Source organism: Nannospalax galili, unplaced genomic scaffold (genome assembly GCF_000622305.1).
Source record: "Nannospalax galili isolate Female #2095 unplaced genomic scaffold, S.galili_v1.0 scaffold443, whole genome shotgun sequence".
NCBI lineage: Eukaryota > Metazoa > Chordata > Mammalia > Rodentia > Spalacidae > Nannospalax > Nannospalax galili.
In genome coordinates this window covers 840,664-853,407 of record NW_008352479.1, presented here as the reverse complement: position 1 = coordinate 853,407, position 12,744 = coordinate 840,664, and the positions used below count along the sequence as shown (strand labels likewise).

Genomic DNA, 12,744 nt, shown 5'->3' with positions numbered 1-12,744 from the left:
TACTGATTCAAACAACTGGCTAACTATTCAATTTGCATTTTCAGTGAGTAAGCCTACTCATTACAAATGCCTCACTAACAATACTCTCTCCAGTACAGCATGCATCGCCCCTCCTCTCTTCAAATGGTGCAAAGAAAAAGCCCAAAACTGTGTTAATTTCTCTTTGTCCACCTTTTTTATACCAGTAATGATTACACCCCAGGTGTACCTACTTGAGAAGGAAGAAACCGCCTTCCTCCTACACAGCCGCCAACAGAAAGAAATCCTCATCCCTTTGCTCGTAAGGATCGGACTTGCACTCTCCCTGGGTGCTGGAAGCACAGCGACGGCAAACCCAGCACCTGGCGGGAGATTTTCTGGACCAGGCAATGGCATCCATGACTGACAGCCTGGAATCTCTCCAACGACAAATGAACTCTCTCGCCAGGGTTGTGCTCCACAACAGAACATTGGACTTGATAAGTGCTGAACATAATCTCTCCGACAACAAATAAACTCTCTCGCCAAGATTGTGCTTCACAACAAAAGAACATTGGACTTGATAACTGCTAAACATGGGAAGGGTGTATGATATTGGGGAAAATGCTGTTTCTTTGTAAATGAATCAAATATTGTTGAAACCAATGTTAACACTCTCAAAAAACTTTGTAATGATTTATTTTCAAGATTTCAACCCACCAAACAATTAGGTTGGCCTAGCAATCCCTTGTTTGCATAGCTCCTATCCCTTGTTGCCCCCTGGTAATACTGTATATTATTTTGATGCTTGCTCACTGCTTTATAAGATTTCTTTGCTGACAAATTACTGCCATTTACTAAAATCACTACAAAAACAGGTCATGGTCAATTATCAGACTTTGGATTCTCCCGAGATAAGATAAGTTGGCCCTTAGGGCTTGTGATGGCACTTCTCCATTTTTAAGTCAAGCAGGGGGAGATGTTGGGAACCCCTGCTGTTTTGGGTTGCAGTCTCTCCATGTCCGGATAGCCTAAGGGGCTCGGCGTTTTTATGCAGAGACTCCCCTTTCCAGCAGGGTGCCTCCTACTCTCTTCCTGACTCACCTTTGAAGTGGCCGCCACAGATACATGACCTCTGACATAAAAACTACCAGGTTTTCCTATATGATAATCAGGCATTGTCTGACAGCCTGATAGAAGCCCACCGCCACATGTAATTGGGACATCCTAGGAGCACCTATCAACTGAGGTTTTTGCTACTGCCTCCACACTATAAATCTTCTGGTTTCACCCCAATAAAGCAAAGCTATATCACTGAACTTGTCTGGAGCTGTATCCTGTGTTTCACTGCGCCTGGAACCAGCCTGTGATTCAGTCTTCCCGGAGGGGGCTGTCCTTCCGTCAACATTCACTCGCAAAGATCCTGCTTTCGCCATTCCTGCACCTCCCCTTGTGATCCGGTGGCCAATGGATCGTGTGCACAGAGGGAGCATCTGGCACCTTGGAACAGAACCCGCCCGGCAGCTGACAGCGACCCGCAGAGCCGCCAGCGCCCGGTAGCCGCGGAGAGCCAGGGACCCACACAGAAACCCGCACACCCCAGCCAACAGCTGGCATAGCAGTGCACAACCCACCACCCGCTGGTCCACAGCAACAGCTGGCAATCCGTTGGCCACCGATTCTCGAGGAAATGGTAGGTTTATTTGTAGTTTTTTAAGAGTTCTCCACACTGCTTTCTGAATTTTGTATAACTTATTATCATTTTTATGCATTGCTTGACTCTGTTAATATTTAAATTAAGTATTTCATTTATTCTTGTAATAAGCTTCCCTTGTACTTTTCACCTTTCCTGCTGTAGTCCTTATAAAACCAACTTGGAAATGTGTACTTTTATGTTTTTGGAAAAGCTTATGTGGATTTGAAATGATGTTTTCCTTCAGTGTTTGGAATTTTCCTGTGGTGTCCATTTCGTAGGAATTGGCTAGGCAGCTAGGGTAAAAAGACTCCAAAGAAATTTATCCAGTTTCTTGGCTAAAAGTGAAAATGTCCTTGGGCCTGTTAGCAACATACTCTGTTCCAAAGGCCAAAAATGTCAAAAGTATTTGGGAGCTTGTATCTAATCCTTAAAAGATTTTAGGGTTACCTCTTCAGAGGGGGGAATGATGGAGGGGGGGAAGTGGGGATGGATTTGATCAAAACACCTTATATGCGTGTATGAAATTCTCAATAGTTTTTGTAAAAATTAAAAAAAAAAGAAAGGTTTGAGTCCTTGAGAGAATGTGCACACATCCCAGTTAGAGAATCAGTGAATTAACCTGTGACCAGTTCTGATCCATGAAGGCCAAGGGCATACCCAGGAAAGCTACAGACAGGCACCTTCAGAAACCAGATGGGAGCATTCAGTGACAGCAGCTGCATCTGAACCCTGCACTCCTCACACAGACCGAGAATCCATCCTCCAAACCCTGCACTCCTCACACGGGACGAGAATCCACCCTCCTAGTTCATTCCTTCATTCACCCCATTTTCTTTTTAAGATTCATTTTTATTTTTGTTCATGTGGGGCATGCGTGTGTGTGTGTGTGTGTGTGTGTGTGTGTGTGTGTGCACACGCACATGCTTGTGCTTGTGTACGAGAGTGCACATACATATGTGCATGTGCACTGTGGAGACCAGAGGTTGATATCAGGTGTCTTCCTCAATTACTCTCTACCTTATTTTTTCAGACAGGGTCTCTCACTGATCCTGGAGCTCACTGATTTGGCTAGACTGGCAGGCCAGTCTAGAAACAGGATCCTCCTGTTTCTGCCTCCCCAACACTGGGATTCCAGTGCCTACCACCATGTCTGGCTTTCTTTTTTATGTGGGTGTTGGGGATCTGAACACAGGTCCTTATGTTTGAGTGGCAAGCACTTAATCAATTGAGCCATCTTGTCAGCCCACAGCATAGGATTTAAAGAGAATTCAATATATGATCTCAGCTTTACTTTGGGAGAGAGGAGCGATGTACCTTGGGAAAGGTTTGGTGGAGTTTTCCACCTCATAGGGCCATCTACATCCAGGCCCACTGGAGATACCCGTGCTGCCTGGGTAGGCATCATGACTGTGAAATCAGGAGCTTCCTGTTTTGACATGAACAGAGAGGAGAGGTCTTACCTGGAGCTCAGCGTGGTGCACCTGGGCTGCGGCTGCGGCCACCTGGTCCTCCAGCTCGGCCAGCTCAGTCTCGCCAGTGCCGCTATGGATACTGCGGGCGGCATCTTCCAGCCCACTCAGCTGGTCCTCCAGCCCATACACGGTACCTGCTGCCAGGTACACCTGCAGAGAGCACAGCCTCTGAGCTCAGGTCTGAAGACTGGCCAGGTTCTTTCAGGGGACATCAGTCATCCAGGAGAGCAAGAAAAAACTGGGTTCAACACTGGGGTAAGAGATGGAAAGCCCGTGCACACACAGTCCTCACATTTAGATGAAGACATGAGGCCTTGCTCCCTCTCCCACTGTAAACCACACCCCTCCCTCCTTCAACTTGCCTGCAAGGAAAAGTGGTTTCATAAAATGGGATGAAATATTTAATACCAAATGCGAGTTTGTCCAGTAACTTATATCAACAAATCCAAATGGAAACAAAGTGGAAAAACTCATGATGGAATTTTGTTTCCCAATAAAAATTTTGGTTGACATCTAATCATTGAGAAAAAAAACCAAAAAACATAAAAAAGATATAATTAATTTAAAATAATTAAATTTGAAGATATCACCTCTTATTAGTGTCCTGCCTGTTTAAAATAAGTTCAGGAAATTCAAATGAGTCTGAAATTTATAGAAGGAAAATATCAGAAAGCACAATGATAGGCACAGAATCATCTCAAACCTATCTATGATTAGCAATTTTGAAAAATATCTTACTTTTTAAATTTTCTATGTATGAGTGTATTTCTTGTGTGTATGTAAGTGCACCTCAAGTGTGCAATGCCCAGTGAGGTCAGAAAAGTGTGTCAGATCCCCTGGAACTGGAGTTATGGATGGTTGTTAGCTGCCATGTAAGTGCTGGGAACTGAACCTGGGTCCTCTGTAAGAACAGCCAGCACTCTTAACCACTGAGCCATCTCTCTAGCCCAGGATTTTCAATTACTGAAAATTTGAAAGTAAATTACATAAAGAGAGAAAGTTTGATATGGAGGGTATTGGAAGGACTTGAGTGTCTCACTATGTAGCCCAGACTTGCCCTGAATTTAGAATCTTCCTGCCTCAGCCTCCCAGTGCTGGGATTAAAGGACTGAGTCACCATATGTGGCTCTAAAAGGAGCAATTTGAAATAAAATATATTGGGGGCTGGGGGTATAGCTCAGTTGGTAGAATGTTTACCTAATATGCAGAAAGCCCTGGGTTCAATCCCCAGCACTGCACAAAACCAGGTATGGTATACCCATCATCCCAGAACTCAGGAAGTAGAGGCAGGGGTGTCAGGAGTTCAAGGTCTTCCCTGGGATATGTGGTAAATTTGAGGATAGCCTGGGTTACATAAGACCCTGTCTGAAAACAAAAGAAAACATCAAAACAAAACACCCATATCATTAGGTATTTTATTAAGACAATTTAGAACAAAAACACATAAGAAATTAAAATATTTAAAATATATTGATTTAGAAGTTTCTATGGTCATCTTTATAAAAATGTCAAATTGGCAAGTCGAGGGTTGGAGTAATTCTGGCTAAGAAGTAGTGGGGAGGAGGACCCCACAAGTGTTTTGTCAGGCTAAGTAATATTGTGATCAAACACCCAGCTGCATGGGGGTAGACTTAGCCAAAGAAACAAATTCCTTAGAGCTTCTTGAGGATAAACCAACATTTATAAAGTCTTAAACATGTAATCACAGCAATTTAGAGTTGATCTGAATGAAGTGGATGGTCAGGACTGTATCTCTTTCTCAGAGAGAGAGAGAGAGAGAGAGAGAGAGAGAGAGAGAGGAGGGTGAGAGAGAGGATGGATGGGAGCATGCATGTGTGGAGGTCAAAGGACAACCTCAAGTGTCAGTCCTCACCTTACACCTTGTTTGATAAAGGGTCTCTTGTTTTTGGCCACTGCATACAGCAGGTGACTGGCCTGTGAGCTTCCAAGGATTGTCCTGTCTCTTCCTCCCATCTAACTATAGGAGTGCTGGGATTACAATGTGTTCTACTAAGTCTGGCTTTATATGGGTTCTGGGGATCTAAATTTGGGGCCTCATGTTCACTCTGAAGGTGTTTTACCCACTGAGATATCTCTAGTCTTTGAGTTAAAAATTTTTAAGAGGGTCTCAATATGTAGCCTTGGACAGCCTAGAACTTGGTATATTGATCAGGCTGATCTCAAACCACAGAAATTTGCTTGCCTCTGCCTCCCAAGCACTGGGATTAAATGTATGGCCCCAGGCTTTAATTTGAGTTAAAAATATAACAGAGTTGAGGACCAGCCTAGAGAGCTCACGGACATAAGCTGTGAACATCCTTGGCACCTTGCAATGCTGGGTATCAGTGAGGTGTGAGAGAACCTGGAGATGCTTCTGTTCTGCCAATTTCTTGGCACCAGTCACTCTTCTAAGCTAAAACTGGCAATTTCACAGAACATTTCAAAGTGGAGCAAAGGCTGGCACAGGCTGGATGAAAGGCAGTTTGGCTGTGGGCCATACCAGGTGTAATGCCTCATGAGTGGGAGCTCCAGGCAGTGCCCTACACACAGACATCTGTCCCATCAGAGTCAGCCACTACAAGGGGCCACACATCAGCAGACTGGGCAGTGGTCGTCATAAGTAGTTTGCCTTTCATGTACATTTATCATTTGCCGAATTTAGAGAAATTCAGGATACAATAAGGCCACTTGGTCTTTGCTTTTAAAAGAAGAATGGGTTCGTCACTGTCAAATGAAAAATAAATGCTTCAGAAGTAACTGAGTGGAGACATTTTTCATATCACATAGTTCTTAAAAAATGCTGAAGTTGGGGCTGGAGAAATGGTTCAGCAGTTAAGAGCACTGATTGTTCTTGCAGAGGACCCAGGTTCGATTCCCAGCACCCACATGGCAACTAACAACTGTCCTTAACTCCAGTTCCAGGAGATCTGACGCCCTCTTCTGACCTCCACTGGCATCACATCACATGAGTGGGCGTGCTTACATACAAGCAGGCAATACGTTCATACACACAAAATGAACAGAAATAATAAAAAAAATAAAAAACGTTGAAGTTGATGGCTGGGGAGATGGCTCAATGGTTAAGAGTGCTTGCTCTCCAGGCATGAAGGGCTGAATTCAAATCCCAAGACACCACAGAAGAAAAGCATAGACACGCAGCTGTTACAGGAGGCAGAGACAGTAGAACTGTCAGAAGTCTGTGGCCAGCTAGCCAGAAAACAATAAAAGATTCTGTCTCAAACAAGGAGGAAGATAAGGACAGACACCCAAGATGCTTCTCTGCTCTGGCTTGTGTGCCCCTGCATGTGTACACGTGAATGCATGCATGCAAGCATACACAGATGTTGAAGTTCTAAGACAGGGCAAACTAAGAGGGGCGAGGGAAGAGAGAGAGAGAAAGAGAAACTGGAATGAATTTTACCTTATCTACATAAAACACTAAATTTATTTTAACAACATACTTTAAAATATAAGCTGACAGGCAACAGATAAAAATTACTGGATATAACTGGTGATGAAGATAAGCCTTGTAAAACTCAGTATCTTCATCCCTGAGGCCATTTCTACCCCAAACTTCTGTTTATATTTTTTTGTATTTTCAACTCAGTCATCTGCTTATGTTCCTTGCTTTTTTTTCCTCCCTGCCAAGACAAAACAATAGGAAATCGATCTAAGCCCTCAGTAAAGCTGGAATGGCCATATACTTTTTGTTTCCTAAAAGTTTACTTTCCTGGCACCAGATGGGCGGGAGCCTCAGTGATTTGTCCCTGTGCCCAGCTGAATAAAATCTTACAACTAAAATGATGGAGCTAGAAGGGCCTGGAGGAGGAGGATGGTATTGCTGAGCCTGGACCAATGCAAGAGTTTCATATAACTTGCCTTAAAAAAACCTTTTAAATTACATGGATTTATTTGTGTATAGATGTGGTGTGTGTGTGTGTATGCATGTGTATGCATGCGTGTACCATGGTGAGCAGCTCAGAGGAGAGCTTGTCTTCGTTCCCTCTTTCCACCATGTGGGTCCTAGGGATCGAACTCATACTGTCAGAGTTGGTGGCAGGTGCCTTTACCCACCTGAGCCATTTTGATTGCCTATGACTTATCTTTTTAATGCTCAGGTGATCTATACATAGGTGCTATTATAAGCACTGTGCTAAAGAGGAGAACATTTTAAATTCTAGGAAGACTCAGTGACTTCCCCAGGTCTCAGCTGGAATGAGGTACAGGCTGGACAGGAGCTGGTGCGAGCACATGCCTTTGCCCTCTCTGCCCTGTGGTGCTGTGATTCTTTTTCTTTTCTTATTTATTTTTATTTTGTATGTATGAGTTTGTTATGCCTGCATGTATGTAAATGCACCTGTGTTGTGCAGTGCCTGCAGAAGATAGAGGAAGGTGTTGGATTCCCTGGGGCTGGAGTTAAGGATGGTTGTCAGCTGCCATGGAGATGCTGGGATTTGAACCTGGGTCCTCTGCAAGAGCAGCCAGTGCCTCTCATCACTGAGCCATTTCTCCAGCCCTGTGCTGTGGTTCTTAATTGCAGTTGGAATGTTATATTGTTTCACATCTCAAATTTTAGCACATAGGTAGTGGAGCTATTGCTGTTCCATGTGGATCTGATATTGGCTGGGTTCCAAGCACAGAATAACAGAAGTTAGCATGCCATATGATGGAATGCTATTCTGGTTTTCTTTTTAAAAAATCACCTGGAATGCTTGCTTAATGAAGGCCCACTTTGGGCAAGAACTACTGTTACCTTGCCTGGTTATCTATGCCCTCTTCGAACTGTGACACCCCACCCCCAATAGATCCTAGTTCAAGGAGACTTTCTCAGAGTGGTTCAAGAGATGAGAACAGGTATTTCCTTAAGGAAGGATTTGGTGGTCAAATACTCTAGGAGAAAGAACACTAAGTGGAATTCTTTACTGTAAGACTTTTGGAATCTCTCTCTCTCTTTCTCTCTCTCTCTCTCTGTGTGTGTGTGTGTGTGTGTGTAGGTTGGAGAACAACCTTGGTTGATTTTCTTCAGTCTCTTTTCATCTTGTTTTCTGAGACAGCATCTGTTGACCTGGAACTTGCAGAGAAAGCTAGACTGGCTGGTCAGCAAGCCCCATAGGTCTATCTCTGTCTCATCAGCGCTGAGGATTAAACTCAAGTCCTCCTGTTTGCAGGGCAAGCACTTTACTAACTGAGCTATCACCCCAACCCCACTTCTAGGGGTCTTGAATGTGCTAGTATGTATCCCAGTTTTCACAGAAGGAGCTGAACTTGGCTTCCACGAAGCACACTTTGGAGGCCTAACAAGACAGTGGTATTTCTTTCTTGCTCATGTAGATAAGAAAGCCACCTAAATAACTGTGGTGCCTGCCATGAACTCTGATGCCCCCACCCACCGAGCTTTGGGGCTGCACAAGAGAGCTTTGGAAGGGCCAACATTCTCTGCACTGTTCTGTGTTTGGTGGCAGAGCTGGGCGCCTGTGGGACACTCCACTGTATCTGCTGCCATTGGTTGTAAAGTACATAGGCAATATGAACTGGAGCTAAAAAGGAAACTGGGACAGATTCTCCCTCCTCCCTCTGGGGCTGGGAGTTACGAGCTATCCCAATTTGCCTCTGTCATAGAGCAAAGGAGAAGATGAGACAGGTTCTCAGAGGGGGGTAGGAGGGAGAGGAGCTAACTCATTCTTTCCACTCAACCCCCTCAGTAAATCTACACAGTGGCACTGGCTAATTGTTCACAGCATAGGTCTGAAATGGCTGTTACAGCTGCTGATCTTCCTGGTTCCATTACCTATCCTTCTCTAACCTGTTTGACTGACTGCGATGATTTTAATTGTCTGTGGGGGACTGTCTTGATTAACAAAGACTTACTTACATCCAGTGTGGGTGGCACTATTCCCTAGACATGGATCCTGGATTGTATAAAAAATGGAGCAAGTGGGCGAGCACCAGCATCATTCATTCACTGCTCTCTGCTCTTGACTGTGGATGTGGTATGACCAGTTGCTTCAAGTTTCTGCTGCCTTGACCTCCCCACAGTGATGGACTTTAAGCCGGATTGTGAGTCAAGTAAACCGTTTCTCTTTAAGTTGCTTCTGTCGGAGAACTGTATCACGGCAGCAGGAATGAAGCTAAGATTCTGACCTATATGAATTTGATGACCACATCTTCCTGGCCAACAGGAGGCTGGAGTTAAGTTAAAGGCAAGAGCGCAAAGTTTTTCCTAGTCTTCCCCTGGCTGGCATCAGGGTTGTGGTGGAACCACACTTCTGTTTCCACTAGGGGGTGATCTTCCAGGCTCCAGCTGCTCTGGCCTTGGTTGTACTATGTAGGGGTGGTACCTACCACTAGGGGGCGTTCTTCTGGGCTCCAGTTCTGGCTCTGGTTGTACTACGTGGGGGTGGTATTGCTGCCTCCATCCTACTCTCCCAGTCCTCTGGCCTCCCTTACCTTTGCCTGCACATCAGTGAATAGGCCTTTGCAAATCTCCGCCCTCCCAGTCCGACCCCAACCACCACAGCAGGACTCTGCCCAGTGGGAATTTCAAATCTCTAGAGACCCAGGTTTTCTGTTCACAAAACTGAGCCCTCACTGTGTGTTGCTGGGGAGGCTGAGGGGAGCCCCAGGCTACTCTGTACTTTAGAGGAGACAAGAGCAGATTTCACAGTGCTAACTCCGGGCAGCAGGTGCAATGAGACTAGGGAATTAAACTTCCCAGGCCCTCCTCTGATTAAATGAGTTAATAAGCCCTTATGAAAACAGGAAAAATAGGAGAGTGATGTTTCTTTGTTCCATTTCCTATAATCTCATCAGCCTCAGAAGCATTTCCAAAGGTCAATATACTCAACAGAACATTCCCTTTTATCTCAGAGCCGGGGCTCACAGGCGGCTGACTTTCAGGAGAGGATGGTGAGGCCATTTCTATTTCAGACCGTTCCTGGTCCCTAACACAAAGGAAAGGGAAAGCTAAAGAATGAAGCAGTTCTCTTTACAGAACAGACCAACAAAAGCCACTATTTAATTAAACCAGCTGTAGTTGGAGGCAGGTTTCAGAGCCAGCCCTGGTTTTCTCCTGCTGTCAGGCTGAATTCAATCCTGGGCACAGCAGAGCAGTGTCCCACACCCATGGCTCTCTGATCTGGGGATTAGAGAGATGAAGGGAAAAAATTCATCCCTCCACCCCCAGCTCTCACTCAAACACTCAGAGAATTCAAAGGAATATGGATGGAATTTCTTCTGAGGTGAGAATTGAAAAGCTGGAGAAAGGGGGAGAGAGAGGAGGTGGCAGACAGTTAACTCTTGGGAATGGGGGGGGAGGTGGGGCTGGAGCAGGGAGCAGTTAGCTGTAGACTCAGCCTTAAAGCCAGGTGGTGTGTGTGTGTCCATCCTGCTGGCTGGGGCTTCAGACATCTTGCACCAGAAGGTAAGTGAATGTGTTTTCAAATGAAAGAATGAAGCACCTCCCCTACCCCAAATAACAAACAGCAAAATTATCTTATGCCATAGGAACTCACACCGGTCATGTAATTTTCAATATATTCCTTAGACGGAAGAAAGACACGCTGCCCTTGTTCTAAATACACTATGAAACTGACCACTGTCATTTTGTGTGTGTGAGAATGCGCATGCGTGTGTGTGTGTGTGTGTCTGTGTCTGTGTGTCTGTCTGTGTGTGGAGGCTAGAGGACAACCTTGGATTTGTTCCTCAGGTGCTGTCCACCTTGTATTTATTTTTTAAAACATTTTATGTTTATGAGTGTTTTGTCTGCATTGTAAGTGTGCCTGTGTGTACTATGCCTGTGGAGGTCAGAAGAAGGTGTTGAATCCCCTGGAACTGGAGTTAAAGATGGTTGTTAGCTGCCATGTGGCTGCTGGGATCTGAACCCAGGTCCTCTGCAAGAGCAGCCAGTGCTCTTACTTGCTGAGCCATCTCTCCAGGCCCATCCACCTTGTATTTGACAAAGAGTCTCTCACTGGCCTGGAGCTCACCAAGTAGACTAGGCTTTCTGATTATGAGCCCCAGAGGTCTACCTGTCTCTGTTTCCCCAGGATTGGGACCCAAGCACCTGTCACTAGGTTTGGCCTTTCTACATGGGATCAGGGTATCAAATTCAGCTCCTCATGCTTGTAGAGCAAGCACTTTACCCGCTGAACTATCCCCTCAGCTCAGTACTGAGGTTCTATTGGCAGCTACTCCTGTCCTGTAGGGGTAGGGCTCCACGCACTCCCCTCGGTCTCTTTTAGTCTCCAAATATTTCCCTCAACAAAGCTTGCCTAAACTTCAATGAGCCTTGGAACCGTCTCCTAGACTCACCTGTGTAGTATTAGATCAAATATTATTAAAGAATTCTGCCCAGTCACTTTGCTCCAAGGCCCTGTCCCTGATAGAGAGTCACTCCCATATCTGGTCAGGTTTCTTATCTTCCAATAGTTCCAAGCTGATGTTCACACCACCCTGGTCTGCACATCAGGACTCCTGTTTGGTTGGTTTATCCTAACCCTTGGGGTTCCTTAGGTAATTTTCCACTGGTCACCCTCACTCTGCTCCTTGTCTATTAATTCACACTCACCCAGGTTGTATCAGAACCCAAGTTCAATCTCTCATCCCTATTAGAAGACCCCTGTACCTAACATAATGGTCCTGAAGAAAGTCTTACCCTACTGCAGTATATACCACTGAATAATTTTTAAACTTCTTTTTCCATTTTCATGTGTGGGTGTGTATGTTTATGCATTTTTTACACCCTCCCTGTCCCCCAAGCCTCAGTAGGTACTGACTACCTACATATCAAACACCTCCAGAGGTCCACCTTTGGAGACATTTGCGTGTATACAGAAAGATTGACATGTCTGCTGACTGTAGGGAGAGCCAGTTCCTCTCACCTCCTCAGGTCAGGACAGCTCTGAGATGCAGCTTTTACCTGAGAGCTCTCTGCAGCAGGAGACTGAAGTTTCCATCACATCAGCACTTGGCTTCTTCCCATTCCCCTCCCCATCCCTCCACCAGCTCATCTGGGAGAGCTTCCCTGATAGTCACTTGGTCAAATCCTTATCTCTTCCTTGCTTCTGGGGAGCCCTGCCTCAGCTTCTTCTAAGAACACACTTGCTGTGATGGTGGTCTTGTGTGTTCTTACACTCTTTGACAAGACCCACAACTCTGTTGACCTGTCCTTCACACACACGCACCCTACACTGGCACATCTACACTGTCTTACGTTTTCTTCCAGGGAGGTCAGCTGCTCATCCAGTCTCACTTGGTCTGTTCCAAGAGGAAATGTCCCCTTATCTCTGTCAGTGGGGATGGGTGGGAACTCCCAGGGCCCTGTAGACTCTGCAATCAACTCCTCCGTGGCATTGATGACCTTCAGGACTTCTGTGGAGATGTTGCAGAGAGAAACAGCAGAATACTTCTGTTTGGTCCAATAACAGAAGGGGACAGAAGACAAGAACATCACATTAACAAGGACACAGAAATCCTAACATTATCCTGACACGCATCATGAGATTGACTCTGTAATGACACGCACAAACATCAATGTGCCAAGAGGGTGTGAAGTTAAAATCTACACAGCACCAGGAAACTCAAAGGAGGACTGGCAGGACTTGACCTCAATTGACTCGC

General features: G+C 45.4%; 1 protein-coding gene across 3 annotated transcripts in view; it reads right to left on the bottom strand.

The window, feature by feature from the left end:
• Nucleotides 1-12,744, bottom strand: part of Myrip (myosin VIIA and Rab interacting protein) — a 362,410-nt gene that overhangs the window by 20,860 nt on the left and 328,806 nt on the right. For all 3 annotated transcript variants that reach the window (XM_008849427.2, XM_008849430.2, XM_029554258.1), the window contains 2 exons: nt 12,338-12,532; nt 3,115-3,276 (listed from right to left, as the gene is read on the bottom strand). In XM_008849427.2, coding sequence (XP_008847649.1) covers nt 3,115-3,276; nt 12,338-12,532 — 357 coding nt within the window. The remainder of the gene's footprint in view (nt 1-3,114; nt 3,277-12,337; nt 12,533-12,744) is intronic.